At 33.1% G+C, this 21,979-nt stretch overlaps 1 protein-coding gene across 2 annotated transcripts; it reads left to right on the top strand.

The window, feature by feature from the left end:
• Positions 1 to 597: 597 nt before the first annotated feature.
• LOC105320538 (uncharacterized) lies at positions 598 to 6,387 on the top strand. 2 transcript variants are annotated; one of them, XM_066085633.1, is made up of 7 exons: positions 598 to 736; positions 1,242 to 1,511; positions 1,839 to 2,084; positions 2,274 to 2,345; positions 2,547 to 2,690; positions 3,632 to 3,829; positions 5,032 to 6,387. In XM_066085633.1, the coding sequence occupies exons 1-7, from the start codon at positions 670 to 672 to the stop codon at positions 5,319 to 5,321; spliced, it is 1,287 nt and encodes a 428-aa protein (XP_065941705.1). In that variant the 5' UTR covers positions 598 to 669; the 3' UTR covers positions 5,322 to 6,387. The 2 variants fall into 2 exon arrangements, with proteins under 2 accessions (XP_065941705.1, XP_034313602.2); XM_034457711.2 differs by lacking the exon at positions 3,632 to 3,829 and having other exon boundaries at positions 603 to 736.
• The last annotated feature ends 15,592 nt before the right edge of the window (positions 6,388 to 21,979 follow it).

The raw sequence follows: 21,979 nt of genomic DNA, 5'->3' as shown, positions 1-21,979 counted from the left end.
GATTTATGAAACCGAAAAAAAAGATTGGAAGTAGGCAATTTCAAACAATGATAGTCCAGTCTCCCCATCAGAAATATTAATAATATAACTATGACCCAATTTGTAATAGTATACTATACGCGGGATATTTATGCGTCTAAAAATCTGACATAGCTGCACACCTTACATCTTCCATTTTATTAAGAATTTTAGAAATGACTCTAGGTGTTGAAGTGATATTTTTGCTTGAAGCATCGTCTTTAGCGATCATACAGAACCCAGCGCCTCTCAGTAGTTTCACTACTTTGATTATTCTTGTGTAAATATTGTCAAAAAAATAAAGTATTGAAGCAACATAGTTTGACTTCGGTGAAGTAAGGGCTTTTATGATGCATGATGCACAAACAAGTTTAATCTTATTTTTCACGATTCAGAAAGGTTTTTGACATCATAGTGGATTTTCGTTAATTTTTTATTCTCTATTTAGTGTCCCTATACACAATAAGTAGCAACCTTGTTATGCAAGTTATAACTTAAAGATGAGAATGATAATTTCATTGTGTAAAATTGGGCGATTGTATATATAGAATGAATTATTAAAATGCATATATGCTAACCATATGCTCTCTCTTATCGGATACCAGTTTAGCTACTTCATAACGCGTAATATCTTTCTATTTCCATAACCAAATGTTATGGTCATGTCTAGAATTGCTTAAGATGTCTTGCTGGATGTCTTTTTGGGTAGCTACTTTTTGTAAGTATAATTTTATACAGAAGCTTACATTTAAAAAAGATGTACATCAGTAAGCATGGTTTATATACTTTATCTTTTATGCTGTATTTTAGATATACTACCTTATGATATACCTATGTTCACTTTTTTTTTATCCATATATTATTAAAATGCCCGCCCCTGTTGTTCAGATGTGCATTTTTAAGATTAGATTGTATGAAATCAAAGAAAAAGTGATAGTAAAAATAAAGCCTAGACTTATAATGATTGATTAAAAATAGCTGACCATGTCCTGTTGACATGCCATTTTATTTTATTTATAAAAGATGAGCCATCAGTTACGTGGGGCAATTTATTTGCAAAAATAAGACATGGTTGCGCAGCTCAGCATAAGTTGGTATATGGCGCGTGTATTGAATTTGATTTCATGAAGTCAGTTGGCTTTTATTGCTGAAGTGAACACCGAGTCTCTTGTTTTAATTCTAATATGAACCTCTCAATTTACAAAATATATATTTTTTTTCAGTGACGACCATTACTGTCTGTCGGGGTTTGTGTAATTTAGGCAGATTAGAAAATGTAAGGACGGACCAATCATCAACTTACAAATATGATCAAACATTCCACAATATCGAATTGACAGCAGATCGAGCAGTCAATGGAAGGTTTCTGAATCATTCTGGAGGCGACTGTGCAGGAACAGACGTCAGTAAAAAACACACGCAGGCATGGTGGAACATTTCTCTACCCGACCCGGCAATCATATACAAAATCAACTTAATGTTCAGAGAAAATAGTAAGTTTGTAAATCCAGAATACGATACATATAGGTTTGCATTGTGAAATGTGGAAATATTGATAAAAAGTTTTGATAAATTCATTAGGAAAAATGTTTCTATCCATAATAATTTTAAATATTTCCGAGTTTGACTGGGCTTCTCACACAATTGAAAATATAAGTAAATGTCATTTAAATACTGTTCATAAATAAAAAAAAAATTGGTTTGTACCCAAAGTAAAATTCTAAAAAAACAAATAAATTTGAATTTAAACGTGTGCAAAGAAGTGACGTGTCTTTCTTTAAAACAAAACTCTACTAAGAGTATATTTATTTTTTTCGCAGATATCCGCCATTACGGTTACTATGTCTTTATCAACAAAGAGGATATTAACATTGAAGGTTTGACCTCCCTGACTCCCGTGTACCACGAAGAGAATGAAAAGCATCCCGGTGTCCAGAATATTATCATGTTCCCTGGTGGTATCCAAGGGAAACAAATGTACATCTATCAGAACAAATCCAAGCCAATAAATGATAATGTCGATCAGCAAAACAACGTGTTAGACATTTGTGAGGTGGAGATATGGGGTATATAATTTTGATATTCTTCTACTTTACGATAATTTTTCGGCTAAAAAAATTGAAAGCAAAATTCATAAACATTTCCATTTCAATGATATTACCAAAACAATATTCTACTAGTTTTGTATTCAATGTCCATAGATGGAATTAAGGTTTTAAATGAATGTTTTTATTTCTAATTTTCTTTCCACAAAGGTTGCTTCAACTTCACTGAGGACGTTAATTGCACATGTTCGCAAAATGAGAGTGACACCCCCCTCCCAAAAGGTGGGTCACTGCATAGAGTAATACACACTCACCAAGTTTAATTTTCTACAGTACGTTATTGTTAAGAATCTTAAAATACGTGGTGCACTAAAATATTCTAATACATAATTGTTTACTAGAATTACAGTAATCGCATAGATGTTTCTTTCGTATGATATTTATTATATTATTTTACACATATAAAATTGCATTGTTTTGCAGCAATTCTATCATCGATCGTTGCCTGGCCTAACAATAGCCTGACTTTAATATGTCACCAGGGAAATGTAAAACTCGGAGATAAATTCAAACCAAAGTTAAATTTAACTCACAACAACAACACAATTTCATTCACTTGTTTTGATGGTGGGTAATGTATACTTTGATTTCCTTCTTTCAAAATTTACACAGTTTTTAGAAAAAAGAAAACATTAATATGTGCTTGCTCTTTCCTATTTATTACAATTTCAAGCTTTCATGCAACCTTTAAACCAACTTTTTTTCGCGTCTGAAATTTTTTCGCAAAGTTCGTGAGAACTCCATTTTTTATAACATTGAATTTGGTTTCACTAAGTATCAAAAACAGCGTCTATGTAAAGGAATATACATTCCCTGACAACTATCGAAAGGATATAACATTAACATACCCGCGTTCTGAAATACGTTGCCGGTTCAATAGATCGCAGTCTATTGACCGGCGGTCCAATAGATCGCAGTCTATTGACCGGCAGCTCAAAATAGACGCAAATATTTAATTTGTAATAAAACAACAAAATCCCTTTGATTAGGTAATAACAACACAGGTCTAGATAGAGCTTGGTCGCGAACATAAGTCGTAGCGATTAAAAGTTGGTTCACAGTAGATTTTTGAATTGTTCCGTTTTGAATTACGTGAATGACGCGCTTTGGATATTCAGGACGCCAAACAATCCCACTTAATTTTTTATTAAATTATAAATGATATTTATACCATACGCAACAAAGTTACGAGAAGCATAAGGTTTTTAATCAGTCCATCAGTCATTCAGTCTGTTAGTCAATCCGTCAGTCCTGTTTTTTGAAAGCGCAACTCCTCTTAAACCGCTGCACAGAGTTTCGTTAAACGTTGTAGGTATTTAGGATACGATGTGTAGATATACATATTACCAGGATATTCCGATTCTATTACTTTTCTGAGAATGTTAGCCCAATGTTGAATATATTAAAGAACATTGTAAGCGCATGTCAGCTTTTCATCACAAATATGCCTTCTGATTGGATCAAAACGCTAATTCTTGCATTGTAAATAAAGTTTATATCTTTTTAAGCTTGTAGCCCCAAGGACGCTTACAACGCTTACAACGCCAGCACTACTGACGTACAAAACCCTGATAAAAACGTTATGCTGAGTGTTGGCGATTACGTCACTTTTACCTGTAAAAACGGTCACCGATTTGAGTCGGGAAATCTTACCAGAGTTTGTCAGGAAAATCGTTCATGGAGTGGAGAAGAACCAACGTGTAAACGTAATCATTTTGTTTTGATTAAGATAATTGTAACTATAGCTTAACTTGGAGAATGGGAACATACACAGTATATAACTGCCAGTTTAAGGTAGTCCTATACTCGGCAGTTAATGGGCTCAATCATTAAAAGCTTAGCTTTAAATGATAAATATACATTCTAGCAATACATATACAAAAGAAAATATGTGTGTTTACATGCTAGTTTGTTTGTTATCATCTCTCAGACGGGTGTACCCCCTTGCGAAAATTATTGACAATTATGAAATTTGCCAGACGTCCGTTTTTCATAAAAATAATTACCAATTTTGGGAAAATTAGAACTGAACATACAAAATAGAGTATAAATATTTATTTAAGCCATATCTCATCAATAATTTTGCGCAAATTGTTGTAAGTAAGTACGCTTTATGGACCTGATGTATCAAAATAGAATACAAAAATTGCAATGCTAGTATCGCGTTTGGTTTTTTTTTTCTATTTTATGGACTCAAACTTAAATTCATGGTGTTTATTCTGTAGATTGACATCTTAGAAAAAAGATTTGGTAAAATAAATTATATGTTGACGGATTACTTTTCACGCGATAGGCTCTAAACCAAGTAGACCCTGACGAAAAATCCGTAAAAGTCACTTTTTGCTACAGTTTTCTGCCTAGATCTGTCAACAATGTTAGATATCATTTAAACATTAATTAATTGACGATTGATTAAATTCGAAATAGCTTCTGTCTCTAAATTTAAACCGGTTTTAGTAAAAGAAAAAAAAATTCGGGGGGGGGGGGGGGTCAAAACAAAGAAGATATAAGCATACCTGAGATCCTGGTTAATCAGAAACTTCGTTTTTCATTTTACTTTTACAGAATCGAGTTTCTCAACATTAATCATTTCTATCTCTCATAGAATACATATATTACCGTTCTAATTGCTTATTATTGCCATTGTTTACAACAGCGATGTAGAGCAAAATCAATACCGGGTATCAAAAACGCTGTGTAAAAGTCGAACCAATATTGTAAAATCCGTATCATGACGTAGTGCGATACTCGGATTACTTTAAATTAGTGCTACTTATCATACTTACAGAGTAAAAAATTGGCAGCGGAAAAAAACATTATACCTTATCTTAACCTGTTTCTTGCTACCGATGGGCGGCGGAAAGGGAAAATAATTCCGGAAAAAAAAATATTTGATCTGTATTTTTAGGATGCGAATGCCCTTGTAAACGATTAGCGTCACAGAATTTCATCAAAGATCCAATTGATCTTCAACAGAGAATTGAGGAAATCAAAAAATTCCTGGCGGTGAATAGATCTGAGTTATCTGCTTTTAAGAGGAAGAAGATATCAAGCTATGACGGACGTGCCTCCTCTACAGGAATAGGGATGACTCTGGGGGTAGGGGTGATAACCTTTGTTATTGGCGCCATCGTCTGTAGTGATCTTCTCACGTGCAAAAACAGGAATCAAAGAAGAATGTTTCGTAAGACTTTGTGACTTTTTATACCGTGGAACACCCTCTAAAGTCAAAAGCAATTGCTTAGTTAGATGACATCTAATAGTTTGGGGGGAGGGGGTTCCGATATTTTTTTATAAAAACATACGTATTATTGAATATGAGACATGAACATTTTACAAGTTACAATTTTTGTTTTTAATTCTTGGAATAAGTAATGATGCAAACATGTAAACGTATAAAACGGACATGGTCACGATTTTATTTATTTTTTTAAATTTTGTTTTTCCATTTTTAATGTGTATTGTGCTTAACGAAGCTAAAATTTGAATGTTAGATGTTAAGCGAGATACGGAACTTTCAATACTTTGCTATACAAGGCTCGTGCCCTATTATTTGGTTGCTGGACAGAAACAAAATGTGATGTGGAAAACAGCTGAAGTTTTTTTTGTGCACAGTGATGAAGCATGCTATGAAAATATATGTAAAGAATCATATTTGAATGGGGTCTTGTTAATATGCACTTACTCAGAAATCAGAAATGAAATATATGCCTTAGTTACACTAGAATACATCAATTAATAATACTGACTAGTACGACTTCCCTAGGATTCGCCAGTAAGTGGCGATATTCCGTAAATGCAAAAACGAAAGTATTTCATTAATTGTATTAACTCTGCAAATTGATGATTTTCAAAACTTAGCTCTACTTCTGGATATATTTCGACTAGGCGCCATAATACAGTAAGAAACTGCAGAACTTTTGGTTTCGATAGGTGGGGTATCTAAGCGAAGGTAGAAAGTACTATCGATAATGTAATTAACACGAATTTAAAACTAAGTTTTCATATATTGACATACTGGTATTTAGAGATAGCAATAAGCGCATTGATATGATTGCAAGAAAATCATATATGAAACACAGTGTTATAGAATGTAAACAATGTGTGAGCAAATCAAGTGGCTTTTACATTCACAGTTGGTTTCTTTGTTGTAAATACGCATGGTTAGTCAGTCATGAGTAGAAAATCTTTAAAACGTGAAATGCGGCCTCATTCAATCTTATGTTTGTCATAATTCACTTTAGGCTATTTTAAGCTTAATTCCGCTGAACAACACATTTAAATACGATTCGCATAGTGTAAAAGTTTTAGAATTTTTGAACATTTTTGAAAATCAAACTTGAAATTTAAAATTTCGTCACAATGCCATCTGGCTGTCCTTAACCTATAGCTAATGACAAAATGTCTAAATATATTAACGTGTTTCTGTATAAACTTGGCAAGTTTTATGGCAGTTTGATGAAGAGTTTACTCTTTAATTAGTAATGTTAATGTTTGGTGAAGTCTATTATCAATGTTAATTTAATTGTCATTAGACGAAAACCACAATTATATTATAAAGGGAGGGGAGGGTAATAAACTATAGCGTATACTAGAAATGGAAATTAATTTTCACAAATTTCTTTTCAAGTGTGGTTTTGTCTTATTTTTGTCTATAAGTCGTTCATTTCTTAAATAAATAAAAATGTTGTCTCATGTGATATAGTTTGGCATGAATTTTTGGGAGGTTTGTTAGAAACTTACATATATGCGCGATTAATGCATTTATGCATGTTTCCTTTCTTTCTTAAATGAAAGTCTGATTTTATGAAAATTTTCTCTTCATAAAAAAAAATACGGAAAATTTTCTTTTTAAAATGACATAAATCTGTAATAATATTGAGTCGTACAGCATTGATATGTATCTTATATCAAAGGATTTAATACGGGTGTCAGCGACGTCCTTTGTGACGAAGGCAAGAAACAATATACATGACTGTACGTATATTATGTAAATTGTGTGACTATTATACACAAAAGCAGTAAATGTAATGTGACGTAGAAACTTCCATTTATTCTCGAGAACAGACATGACCCGGACAGATTTGCACAAACAGGCAAACGGACAAACGTACGAAGGATTAAATGATTTAAAAATATCTGAAATTTTGATGACATTGAGTTTACATATCCAGAACATTTTTCTTGCGTAAGCTAATGGGAGACAGCCTACCTTTGGAGAAAGTCAACTATACAGTAGTCTTACCCCCGGAGGGAAAAACTACTATATATGCAGTTTTCCATTGAGGGGGGCTGCTAGGGTGGTAAAGCTGCCATACAATACAGGTCAACATTCTTTTGACTATTTTCAAATTATATGTACCACAAGAGAAAAAATATCAAATTTAACCTTGCTATAACAACTTTAATAAAGGTGGGCTCGAATACTCTTCGCATCTTTGAGCAATTCAATTTTTGAAAGACACGGTCGATTAATAGGATGATACCTTTGTTAAGTAAGAGACTTTTGAGGATAATATAATGTACAAACAACACTTTCATAAACAATCTCGATAACATGTCAAAATATTATATACATGTATATAAAAACGGCATTTCTGAATCAAGGGATTTTGTTATACTTTCATGTTAAATACTGAAATCTGATTGGTTGAGACGCAATTTATAATCCGTTCTATTACCTTCAGCGTTAGCAACATATTTTGCAACGGGTACCATTACGAATTGTTACATGTGCGAAAAGTATGCGCGTACAGTTCGCAGTAAAATTCACATTATTTCTTTAGAAAAACAGTAAAGTTTTCTTTAAAATTAAGACATTCAGTATAATAAATTAAATAGTGCCTGTTTGGGAGGATAACAGATGACAACCCTTGAAAACCATTGTCAACCTCCGCTTCGCGTTACCCTCCCAAATAGGCACAAATAATATAATACTACATGTAACATTTATAGATTTAATAGTATGTGAAAGCTTGATGTGGGAAGTGTACCGAGTAAATAAAAATCTCCGTCGTGTTACCCAGGAAACACTGCTAGCGAGTAGTGAACTTGAAATCCGTAAAATGGACACCTATGATGTGATTATAATCGAAAGAAAAAGTGTATTTTGAATGCTGAAAACTTTTTCTGTAGATGAGAGACTTTCATGTTACTTAGAAAATAAGAAAAGAATGCCAAAAAACCCCAAAACTATTCGTTCGTCATCTTCAGTACTTTGATTGAATTAATGACGATGAGACACATAGTATACTCTAAACTGTTGATTTTACATGTTTAAGAATCAATCAAATCAGGATTGTCCTTCCCGTTGCCCTCTTGTCCATGGTGTTACATTTATGTCCCTCCTGGTATCTATAAATTATTGTTTATGATTTTTTTCATTTCCTATGAGAGGCCCCATTGTGCTTATTTATTAAATAGTTATAAACTGAAAATTTTATGAATTAAAATTTTACATATTACGAGACATAGTCTGTTTTAAATAAAAACGTATGATATATTCCAAAAAAACCGAACACTTTTTGAAATGCCATAACTTTAAAGTGTTAAATGTAATTGAATTAGAAAGCGAAGAAACAATATACTCAAGTCTTTAAATTATTTGAATCACGAGGGACAAACTTTTTTGGCATCCGATGTGAAATCGCTCGTATTTAAGGAAATAAGTCTTTTTGAAACGGTTTATTCGTTAACGCAGTTTTAATCAGTTTTTATAATGATCATAACCTTAAGTCAGACAGCATCATTGATAGATCGGATCAAACAAAAATTTAAGCACTGAAATAGCTTTCTATTTTCGATTTAATCTAGAGTAAAAGAAAAAAAATGACAATAACAAATTGTCAACCATCTTAAAAGCGATAAAACGAAACACAAATTCAAAGCAGAGCAACACGGACCTCTAAATAGATAGAGGTAGGCTTAGTTGCCTAGGTGTAGTAGGCATCCTCTGCTGACCGGTCACACCCGCTGTGTGCTCTTTGTCGTAATCGAAAAAAACCCGAATGAAAAACATCATTCAGCATGCGACCCAGTGGAAGATTGCATTTGCTGACAAGGTCGTTGTATCGACGATAGAACTTACGAAAAGATGACTTCAAACAAGACTGTTGATAGTCCTGTTTTATCATCTTGTTTGTCAGTAGCTTGCCTCGCCTTAGAAATAGTTCATACGAAGAGCATGACCTTGCATATCGAATTAACTGAGAGACAAAAACACCATATGCAGGTGATGAAGGTATATTGCTATAAGAAAGGAACGTTAACTATAGAAAAATTGAAGTCATCGCGTTTATCATAAAGTTTTGTAGTTAGGTTACCATCAATTTCCATTTCCAGTAAAATATCCCAAATATGAAACAGATAACGCAGACTCTGTGGTATCTTTTATTTCAAGTTCACTGGGATATATCGAGTCGACGTAAGTATGGAATTAACATGTAATGGAAATAACTATTAGAAGTCAAAGCTGACAAGTGGATTAGAGGACTTTTGCTTTATTCTATATGTTTATAACTTTTAGACCATGCATGTTTTCGATCAAGTTTCTTGATTTCAATTTAATCTCACACATCTGGTATCAAAAATCTATTTACTATTCCCGATATTAAAATTGATTAAAATCATTGACATCACGGCAACTAATCAGTTGTTTAATTATTTAAATATCAAATATTTGAAGAATAAGACGACACACAACTGTTTTCTTGGTTGTGAATATCTTTTAGATAACTACTTGACAATATTTATAATCAGGATGAAACCCAAATCAAACAGCAAGGGACCTTATTATAATTTTTATGGCATGTCCAACGTCGTTATATTAATTTTGATGATTTCCATATATATAGTGTATTATTTGTATTGTATAATTTACATTTGTATATATTCAGCAACTTTGATATTCCATAATTTTATTCGTTATTTTTAAATCTCAAATTGTATTGAATAATTCTCCATTTTGTATAATTTCAATTTGTATTGTTTTCATTTCGATTTGTATTTTTGAGTTTGTTTGAACCAAAGTTGATTGGTTTGTTTTGAAGGATTGCATTGATTTTATATTGATTTGATATTATCCTTTATCAAACTTGGTATTTATCTGCTTTACAGAAAATTTCAATTTATGCATAAGATATAATTGTTTGCTTACAGACTCAATTAATCAAATGAATGTAAATATAAGTCTCGTAGTGGGGATAGGATAGGTTGGGTTTGAGAGGGTTTAGCTAGAAAAAAAAAATCAGTGTGGGTGTTATCAATTCAGTCAGGCAGACTGTTTATTCAATGAATTAATTTGTTTGCCACTTTTTAGTTTTTTTTGAAAAAAGTTTTTTATATTTTGGATTATTTGCTTCAAAAGCAACATACTAAAATAGCGGGTAATATCTTTGAAGTCTTTTCAAAAATCTTTCCCTTCAGATAAATTATAACAAAGTACACTGAATAAGCAATAATAGACATAGTTCAAACAATGATGCTACAAAACTCAACGCCTCTCAGTAGATTCACTACGTTGATTATTCTTATGTAAATTTTGTTAGAAAAATCAAGTGTTGAAGCATCAAAGATTGATTTGGGTAGAATGCAAAATGACAATAACAAACTGTAAACCATCTCAAAAATCAATAAAACAAAAAACAAATTCAAAGCAGAGCAACACGGACCTGTAGGATCAGGTGCCTAGGAAGAGTGAGCATCCTTTGCTGACCGGTACACCCGCCGTGTGCTCTTTGTCGTAATCGGGAAAAAACGGAAAAGTCCGTTGACAATTAGGTGATTAATTATGGTCTATCAATTAGTATGAAAAACGTCAGTCTGCATGCGACCAAGTGGAATATTGTATTTGCTGACAAGGTCGTTGTATCGACCATAGAAATAACAAAACTTTCAACGAGACTGTTGGTAGTCCTGTTTTATCATCTTGTTTGTCAGTAGTTTGTCTTGCCTTAGAAACTGTTCATACGAAGAACATGCCCTTTGCGTAGCTGCAGGACTGTAGCTCCAGGTCTGAAAAATTCGGATGGACGACCTGGGAGCTACAGTCATAGTAGCCATAGTAAAAAAAACTGCAATTTACTGCGCACAAAAAATGCACTAGTTTTGGAGTGATTAATCTCATTTACGAACACATTCTGTACAGATATTTGATCCCAAAAAATTCCTCGGATATTTTACTTCAGATATCATCACTTCACTTGCCTCTGATAGTCTTTTAAACACCATCACCAGCCCAGTAAATTAAAGTGGTGCAAATTTGTTTACATTTAAAAATGGCGACTCTCGATCTCGACGTAAATTAACATACTTCTTTTCCCGATGTCGGTTATCATGTTTAAGAGAAAGTCTGAGGCAAGTAAAGTGACGATATCAGTAGTAAATTGGCTGAAGAATTTAATGGTATATTATTTTTACAGAATTAGTGTGAAAATAAGGTTAATAATTCCAAAACTAGCGCATTTTTTGTGCGCCGTAAATTACAGTTTTTTACTATGGTAGGCACTGTCGCTCCCAGGTCGTCCATCCAAATTTTTTCAGACTGGGAGCTACAGTCCTGCAGCTAGCCCTTGCGTATCGAATTAACTGAGAGACAAAAACACCATATGCAGGTGATGAAGGTATATTGCTACATAAGTAAGGAAAGTTGACTATAGAAAAATTGAAGTCATCGCGTTTATCATAAAGTTTTGTTGTTAGATTATACCTTCGATGTTCATTTCCAGTAAAATATCCCAATATGAAACAGATGACGCAGAATCTGTAGTATCTTTTATTTCAAGTTCACTGGGATATATCGAGTCGACGTAAGTATGGAAATAACATGTAAATGGAAATAAATATTAGAAATGAATGCGGACAAGTGGATTAGAGGACTATTGCTCCTGTTCTATATGTTTATAACTTTTAGACCATGCATGTTTTCGATCAGGTTCCTTGGTTTCAATTTCACACATCTGGTATCAAAAATCTATTTACAATCCCCGATATTGAAATTGATTAAGGTGTAAACAGATTGTTGACATTATGGTGGATTTGTATAAATTTTTCTTTGCCTTTAATTGTTACTTTACACTTTAAGCAGCAACCTTGATTTACAGGTTATGATTGTTATCTAGAATGAATAATTGAATGTCTATACTAACCATATGCTTTTTTCTTTAAAGTAAACTACTATATAAAGCGAAATATATTACTGAATTCACAAATGCACGTGGTAATTTTACTTGGTCGTGTCTAAAATTGCTTGATATGTCTTTCAGGATTTCTTTTTGGGTAGTTATTAAGGTTTTCCGCTCTCAGCGGAAAACCTTACTATTATTCTGAAATTTTTTTCAAATTTCTTATTATTTTTTTTTTCTTCTAGACGCCAACTTTGATCCTTAATATCTCGCTCGTTTGTTCACTGATTGTTTTGAAAGTTTCAGGACTGATAACATGCCGCGTGATGTTGTCGTTGCATATTTTAGTTGAGGAAAATCCCTATCCGGTATTGAGTTATTTCCCTTTAAGTAAAATTTAACGACTTCTTTTGTCCAGGGGGTTTAGCTTTAACGATGACTGGCAGAGTCTCAAAGATGGGCTGGTTTGGAAGCTAATACATTGAATTTGTGCGAGATATATTTTATTTATTATTTAAATGCAAATAAAAGGGAAGGTATAGATGTTAAAACAAAGGTAAGAAAACAAATCAAAAAAATTCGCGTATTTTCCGTGTTAGTTTTCTACCTGATAAAAATTTGTTATAACATGTATTTTAAAAGTTCTTGGTCTTACCCAGACCTTTCATTCGGTATACCGAAAAAGGGGCTGGCCCTTATAATTAGGGAGTTTGAGGCGTCCAAAGTTTCTTATCAATAACTTAAAAAGGAATAAACATTTCTAATGCATTATTTAAGCAAAGTTGTAAAGAAATTAATTTTGAATCCTTCTATAGTATTTAATTTAATGTTTTCGTAATTTATAGTCAGTATTTGCAGAAACAATTGTTGTCAGTTCGGTCCATTTGTGTGGGGGTGCGCACGTTTATGAGGTTATGAAAGGGCTTCTTGTAATGCACTAACTGATACATGTAGCGCGCAAAAATAATTCCACATAAAATTCCCAGATGTTTTATACATATGTACATTTTCATTTCATATAGATAAACCTCTTTGACCTTATTTTTGTTGTTTGTTTCATAACTGTGCCCCTGTCTATATTTAGATGCATTACGAGACTCAGGTAACCGATCGATAGGACGCTAGCTGTATTCAGGCCGTCGCCTAGACGACAGTGCATGTGCTTGTAGAGCTGGACGTACACGATTAACGCCCCACTGTGTTACTGTAACAGAGACATTTTGAATTGTTTCAGTACTGGGAGATGTGTTAATGAAATGGTTCCAATGCATGGTAATTAAACTCAACTTTTCTACAATACGTATACACGGCCGTCATATAAAGCACAATGTGTATTACTGTCATGACAAATGTACGCTGGCAATTTAAACGAACGCGGGATTGCTCCCGATAGAACATACTGATTTGCGATGGATATAATATAATTATCATCGTGGAGATGATTTTAAAAAGTAAACTTAATATTCGTATACGATAATATTTGAATCCAAAGCCGCTAGTTTTAAGTTACGGTTATTAGGGATATTAATTATGACTTGCCCCGCGTTTCAGGTTTTTTACTTGCAAAACGTCTACAAACGAAAATACCAAACAACCTTCAGCAGCAACTTATAAATTATTTATTACATACACAATTCTAAAGAGGTAATTAAATAAATTTTATAAATGCTTTATACTTGTATTCGCTATCTTCCATGGAAATAAGTGGCATGGAAAAAATGTTGTTCAATGTTCATCAAATACGCTGTAGCCTTAGCAATCGAAAATAATTAACAAACTGTATATTGATAGATTGACATATCAACAAACATTCAGACCCGCAATGTGTTTTCTTACCAGATCTATAAAACGTAGACTCAATGACTGAATTCTTTACCGTTTTCCGTCTGGGTTATTTTGAATCACGTGTGTACGTTATGTGTAGCCATATAGATGAACACTTTAAGTGTTTAATTTTTAAAAGAAATTGTGTACATGTACATGCAGAGCAATGCAATGCTAGGACAATAAAATTCCAGCAATGTATATGGTGAGGCCGGTCAGACTGATACTGGTTCTGCTTGTTCTACAAATAGCGAATGTAAGACGAAGTATTTGGGTGTTATATTTTATACAAATCTTAAAAGCTTGCATTACTCAACAAAGTATTTTATTGGAATTATTCTTAGTTACCTTCGCTGCATATATGTACCGCTCGGTCTGTATCCCGGAAAAATTGACCACCATCCGAAATTTTTCATACAAGGTCTACAGACTTGCAGCTACATGTAACATTACCTTTAAAAATACATTTTAGAATTTGCCGCTGTTTATAAATTCATTAAAAAGACGCGCAGAATCAAGTGGTAATATGTCGTTTGATATGGGATTTATGACGTCTATTTATATTGTTTTCCTTAAAATTATTTCATTATTTCAAGCTTGTGGGTGGAATGAAATCAGTTTCACATGTTATATGACATAAAGATGTCCTCTCCCCACTTTTTCTCGAAGCAACTATTTTTATAAAATTTACATAAAAAAAATTGAATTATCATGGAGTTGCCCCCCCCCCCCCATTTTGGTAGCATGTAAAAAAATGCTATGAAAATCATGAAATTATGAGTGAAATTTTGAAAAATTCCAAAAAAAAAATCTGTTTTTTTTTCTTGTCAAGATTTGTTGGATGAGTTTGCCCCCCCCCCCCCACTTTCAAAAACGATGCTACGCGCTTGGAAATTACTCATTTCTTTATTCCCCTCTTTAATAAACAAAACAAACTAACAAACATAACCGATCCAGATAATATTACTTATTAGGTTTGTTACTGACTGTTTAAAGAAAGTTGTGGGGTCGGTAAAGTCCATAGAAGGCGAGGCGGAAAATCAGTTCAAATAACGTTACGTCCGCCATGTTGCGCTATAAATTTTGACGCTTGCCTTTTAAAGAAATTTGTAAGGCAGCCACGTGACGCGTTTCATCCAATGACGTTGCGACATTCTAGTCCGAGGCAAAACAAATATAATTACATGTATCAAAAATAAACTTAAAAAACAAACTACACATTCATCCTTCACCCACAATATTGCCACAACGATATTTCTCATCGTTGTAGACCCGTGTAACAATCTGTTAAGTAGGTGCTTGCACGAAAAAGAACCCCTTGCTGATCTACATTTTCATTAACGCATACAAAGAAAAAATATATTTTGATTTATTTTTGAATTTCTTTTGATGTAAAAAAAAAAAGAGAAGAAATTGGTTCTCAGTCTCTCTTTATGCCTGTTTGTTAGCGGTTAATCCAAGTTCATTTTGAATATCCTTTTGTAATTTAAAAATGCGATGTAAATTTTTTTCATGCAATATTTCGGATAAAGCAATGAAGAGTTGTTTCTTGAAATTTTATTAAACCATAAAATTGTAAAATGCTAACATTGAAAATTGTGCCCGATTTCTTTCTTTTTTTTAAGGTAAAACTTTATTGATTTAAAAAATGATTCTTTGAGACAAACAAATTGACATAATCAATAAGAGTTTGACAATCTCTAACTGCAGGTCTGTAGCTTTTAGTCAGAAAAAGAATCGGATGGACGATCTAGGACACAGATCGTCCATCCGAATTTCTTGAAAATTGCCATTATTTTCGTACGCGGACGCAATACTCACCGAGACTAAATGGTTCGTATCTTAAGTTTTAAGTTTTAACTGCTTTGAAAGGTAATATTGGTTTTCTGATAATTATGAACATGAATAATTAAATAAAAATGGTTAAAAGTACAGTAAAATTTCCGGCATCGGTCTTCTCCGTGCGCGGATCTAGAAGGGGAAGGGTTCCAGACCCCCCCCCCCCCCCCCCAGCGAAATTTCTTTCAATTACGTGTACATTATAAACTTACCAAATATGCCTCGGACATCCCTTGGCAAACTCAAATAACCGTCTGACTTTTCAACCCCCACCCCGGAAAAATTTTCTGATCCGCGCATGTTCCACCTCCTCGAAATACAAAATTATTCTTCAAAACCCCTTGTAAAATTTCCAGGATCTCCGCATGCTAGTAAAAATGCTAGTAAAACGTTTGCCAATGGTCTTTTTACCTTCGTACCGGGCATAACCACAGTCCCACTCTTTGAATAAAATGCGGCGAATCAAACTAGGGACAACGTGTTAAGATCTGTATTTCCTCATAAACATGTAGTATCATCGTGCAAAATACACTGTTCAATTATAATTTTTTTTTTTACTTTACTTGTAAAATTCAACACCTGTTTCGTAATTTTTTCTCACAGTTTATTTCTTACATAGTTACTTTTTTTATTTAGTGATTGACACTTTTCAGACTTTATATGTGATTTCAAAAAGACAGAGTGTCATGTCTCAAGGACTGTTAACCTCTTAAAACAACATTGTGCAATTATCAGATTTTCATTTCTTGGACATCAAAGACTCATTGAGTTTATTTAATTATTTTATATCTGTGAACCTTTCACTCAGCTTACTTATATCGTTACCTGTCAACTGCAATTTATACTCATTGTCAAGATTCTTATAAATAGTTATGTACAATTGTCAATGCGCAGTCTGGAATACGGCGGCCAGCCCCGGCCACGTCCTACTCTCCCAGAGTCTTGAGTCCGGAGGCCACTTCTGGCCATATCCGACTTGTTTGTAACATGTCTGTCTGTTAAATTGTTGCCATCGTTGAGTCTCGTCCAATAATGTGGAATCCTGCATCAATTGCCTGTTTATTTTTCTGAAACTGTATACTGGTGGACCTTCGGGAATATGGCAAACCTACCCTTCGTTTTAGCTTACGGCCCACAGCGCGCCCCAACCATTTACCTTATACACTTTACGCCAACATTCCCTCACCCGGTTCGTACTGCACACGACCGATGCAGATCCAGACGAATTCTCTATCACCGTAAAATCTACGCGGTCACAGAAATATAATACTTTGTTTCTCAGTGTTTACACATCTAATATTGTACTATGGTCAGCTATCAATTTTTTGTAATACGTCACAAGTATGACGCAGCTACGACGGAAAACCTAATCGTTGCTTGCAACGAGCTCGTCTCTAGTTTTATGTAAGTATGATTTTATACAGAAGCTTTCATTTAAAAAAGATGTTCATCAGTAAGTATGGTTTATATTTTTTTAAATCTTTTTATGATTTTTACATAATGTTCCCTAAAAATATGGTATAGTTCACTTTTCTTTATCAATATATTATTAATATGACAACTCCTGTAGTGTTAGATATGCATATATAAACTCAAAAAGATAAACTAATAAAGAGAAAAAGGAAATCTACATTTATATGGTATATGGATTTAGAATTTTAAACCAATTTGAATACATATTGACACGCTCCTTATTTTATTTAAAAACATTATGCCATCAGTTACGGGCACTAATAGTTTGCGAAAAAACGATATTGTTGCGCAGGTCAGCATAGTGGGTACCTGACCCATTGACCTCTTGCTTGTATTTGAATCAATCAAGTTAGTTGGCTATTATTGCTAAGGTGGACAATAATGCCCTTTGGTTTATTATACTCAATTTAGAAAGTATATTTTTATTTTTCAGTTACGAACATTACTGTCTGTTGGGGTGTCTGTAATTTATGCAGACGAGTAAATGTGAGCACGGGACAGTCATCATATTACAGATATACAGAAAACAAAATCAATTTGACAGCAGATCGAGCAGTCAATGGAAAGTTTCTGGAACATGAGGCTGGCGACTGTGCAGGAACAAACATCGATGAAGAAAACAAGCTGGCATGGTGGAACATTTCTCTACCGGATCTGGCAGACATTTACAAGATCAACTTAATGTTCAGACAAGGATGTAAGTTTGTTATTCCAAAAAACAATACAAAGATTCAAGTTTGATGTTAGCAATGTAGAACCTTAATTATATCGGTTATGAAAAATATTAAATGGGGAGGTTATGTAATTTAAAATGATATAAAATGTTATATAATTTCTGGCTTTATATCTAAAAATTAGACCCGTATTAAAGATGCGTAGCGTTGACTATATATTTAAGGAAGGAATTTAAGTTCTACCTATGTTATACGATATAAAATAACTTGGGACGTTTTACGTTGTATAAACCGCGAAGCGGTTTAATAAAAAGCGTAAACTGTTCCAAGTTAGGTTATACTCGTATAACATAGGTAGAACTTTAAAATGCCTTATAATTTAATTTTTTAGTACTAAAATCATAAAACAGGGCCCACTAATTAGTTAAAAGATGTTAATCTGTACAAAATTGAAACGTAATGTCAAGCGGATTAATACGTTTCGCACGCGCGTTGTATTGTGACAAAGGCAAGTTATGTTATACGATGTATGTGAATTTGTTTAGCCAATCAAAGGATGCTTTACAATCAGAAATTATATATATATATATATATATATATATATATATATATATATATATATATATATATATATATATATATATATGTATAACATTTAAGGGCTTTAGTCAAGCAGTAGTCGAGTACTCCTTGATTAATGTCTTTTCCCAAAATAATAATGTAACTGTCGGATTCACTTAAATATAATAACATAAACATAACTATATGTACTTAATCTATTTTATTTACTTGAATTTGATACGAATATTATCTAAATATCGTTTGCAGATTAGCAGAGATACATGTTAAGAATGCCAAGTAGTTATGAATCATAATGCAAAGAAAATAGGGTGTAAATTTAATTTGTAATAAAAACTACTATTTTAACAAATAACATGTTTTTATTTTTGTTTACTTTATAACGAGTAATCGCCGAAGAAAATTTTATTCGATGATCGTCTTGAGTCGAGTTCTCGTTGACATCCCTACTCCTTGAGTTTGGCTTCCCATGCTATGTTATAAGTTAATCTACTGTCTTAATACTATCGTTTTTATATGATAAAGTCCTTTTACTTAGTAACAATCGATATTTAAAGGTAAAAGATTTCCATTAAAAGTGTACATACGATTGGCATGTTAAAAAACAGAACAAATAAACAGTAGGTAAGTTTCTATACTAAATATCTTTTTTCCACAGATGTTCGCCATAACGGCTACAACGTCTTCATCAACAAAGTGGTAGCAGACGTGAACGAGCTGACTTCTTTGTCCCCTGTGTACTACGAGAGCGACAGTCGTCCCAGTGCCCAGAATATTATCATGTTTCCCGTTGGTATTTCTGGAAAACAACTGTACATCTATAAAAACACGTCTGGGCCTTCACAATATAATAATAGTATTTTGGACATATGTGAGATCGAGATATGGGGTATTTATAATGCTATCGTTACGGCATATTATATATGTGAGATCGAGATATGGGGCATATATAATGCTATCGTTACGGCATATCATATATGCATGTTTATGTGAAGAAATAAGGTATCATTTATGGATGTATATCGGGATATAAATAAGGGTTGGTCGCGTGATCAAATTTCATAAAGCTTGAATAGCACAGCACATGGATTTTTTTTATTATGGTGGGGATTGATAAGAAACAGTACTTAGAGGAAGTAAACGAAATTATTAAGACTGTTTATCATTATTATCGCAGTTAAATCTGAATTATACCATTGTTATAAATTGTGGTCAGACGACACGTTCCTCGAGCATCTTTTTTGTATCTCCTCGTTATAAAGAGTTCCAATAAAAAATATTAATTTTATAATGATTAAAATTTACTTGTATATGGTAATATGTCTAGATGGCCGAGTGGTTAGAACCGTGGCCGCACTTTACCCGAAGCGTATAGGTTCTAAAGGTTGTGAGTTCAAAGCCCTGCCCCGGCCGAGATGGAGTTCAAATATAGTGATTTGTGATGTGCTGTATATTTTTTTATTTTTATATCAGCAATTCAAGTGTATTTTCAAGAAGATTATATAGGAAATTGCATACTCTAGTATTTTGCAGAAATGCCTGGTAAGGTACCCCAATTTTTTGCAAGAAAGCTTGTCAAAGTAGTAGTTAACCATTAACAAATTCCTGGAAAAAGTTATATAAAATTGAGGGACGTGTCGTCTGACCCTATGTAATTTATTATTTTTAAATCGTAAATTTCTCATTATTCAAAGGTATGTCCAATGCAATGTTTTATTAATATTGTCGACATCATAGTGTTGGCAAACATCGAGTCGACGTTGTTTTAACATTTGCAGCGTACCTCTTATATACAGTTTATATCGTTGGCATTGTCAACTTCTCAGTGTTGACCAACATCGTGTAGAAATTGTGGCTACATCGTGCGCATCCTTTCTTGTTTACCCCGTTGACATCGTACTGTTGATAGACACCAAGTCGACATAGTGTCTACATCGTACTGTTTACATCATCGTCATTGTCGAGATCGCAATGTTGATCAACAACGAGCCGAAATTGTGTGTGTATATTGTATGCCTTCTTGTTTATATACATCGTCGACATTGTATTGTTGATTGACATCGAGCAAACATCATATCTACACCGTATCTTTATTATCGTCTTCGATGTATACGTTAAAGAAATATTTGCAATGTACATGTAAACAATGTAAACTCATTATCGGTTCAACATCATATACATTGCGATGTCGACAACGTCGACAATGTTAACGTGAAAGAAATATCGGCAAAGTCAATAATATAATCTCGATATCGTTTCAACATCGTAGACGACATAGAAATATCGGTTGACAATGTAAAATCGATATCGATTTATTTACGATGTTGTTTTGATATTGTATGAATATTGTATACATCGCGATGTTGACGATGTCAAGAAAGAAATATGCATTGGACATAAATGATGAATTGTTATCACAATATTTACATTTGCAAATATGTTCCCTTCTATGAACCTATAGAGTAAATAAAACGTTTAATTCTGTGTGAACGTTTTTGTGCCGTCACAATGATCATAGCACGCTCATCAATTGTCGCTTTGATCATTGTAAACATAAAATCTCGGTATCTTTCACAGTTATGAACGATTTGTCTTTCTTAAACGAAATATAAGTAATGAACAGCAGAGTTAAAAAGTCTAAAGTGGTATAAAGTTAGTTGGTACGTAGTTAAATTACTGAGAAGACCAGACGTTTTGGCTTCTCAAGATTTGATCACGTAACCAACCAGCTTCATACCCCGATGAACTTTTTAAATTGCTGTTTATTTTTTTAAATAAATATAATAACTATATTTAACTGCACAACAATGATAAGGTAGGGATATCATTAACAAATTTAATGTGCGTTATATTAAAAAAATAATTCCTAAGAATAGTTTAAATTTCTTGAGAATTATCTTTCCATATCTCTTCCGTCCACTTTTTATTATCCCATACACTGAACACACTCTTCGAAAGACTGTAAGAATAGGAACACTTGCACTTATTATTTTTAACGGATGTACATGTATATCATTACTTTAAGATAACCAAATATGTTGACTATTACTGTTTACCCTCTGTATGACAGACATTTAGGGATCAATTTCAAATAATACACAAACGTCGGTATTAAAATACCTAAGCGTGTATAATTATATTTTTTATCATTATATTTTGATATTTTGTCGAGTTTTTTAAAAAGATTTTTTATTGTAACGAAAAACAATAAAATTATGATTTTATCATTGTTGATGAATTTAAACTGTATGGTTTTATTAAGTATTAATTACTTTGTGACTATATGATCATACATTTCGATGGCTTTTGTCAACATCTATAACCTTATTAATGAAACTTGTCATCA

Source organism: Magallana gigas, chromosome 5 (genome assembly GCF_963853765.1).
Source record: "Magallana gigas chromosome 5, xbMagGiga1.1, whole genome shotgun sequence".
Lineage (NCBI taxonomy): Eukaryota > Metazoa > Mollusca > Bivalvia > Ostreida > Ostreidae > Magallana > Magallana gigas.
This window is presented reverse-complemented; position numbering and strand designations above follow the sequence as displayed.

Coding starts and splice junctions, on each gene's coding strand:
- LOC105320538 (XM_066085633.1), top strand. CDS start 670: ATGTTATGGTCATGTCTAGAATTGCTTAAGATGTCTTGCTGGATGTCT. Junction 2,085..2,273: donor TTGTGAGGTGGAGATATGGG/GTATATAATTTT, acceptor CTTTCCACAAAG/GTTGCTTCAACTTCACTGAG. Junction 2,691..3,631: donor TTCATTCACTTGTTTTGATG/GTGGGTAATGTA, acceptor TATCTTTTTAAG/CTTGTAGCCCCAAGGACGCT.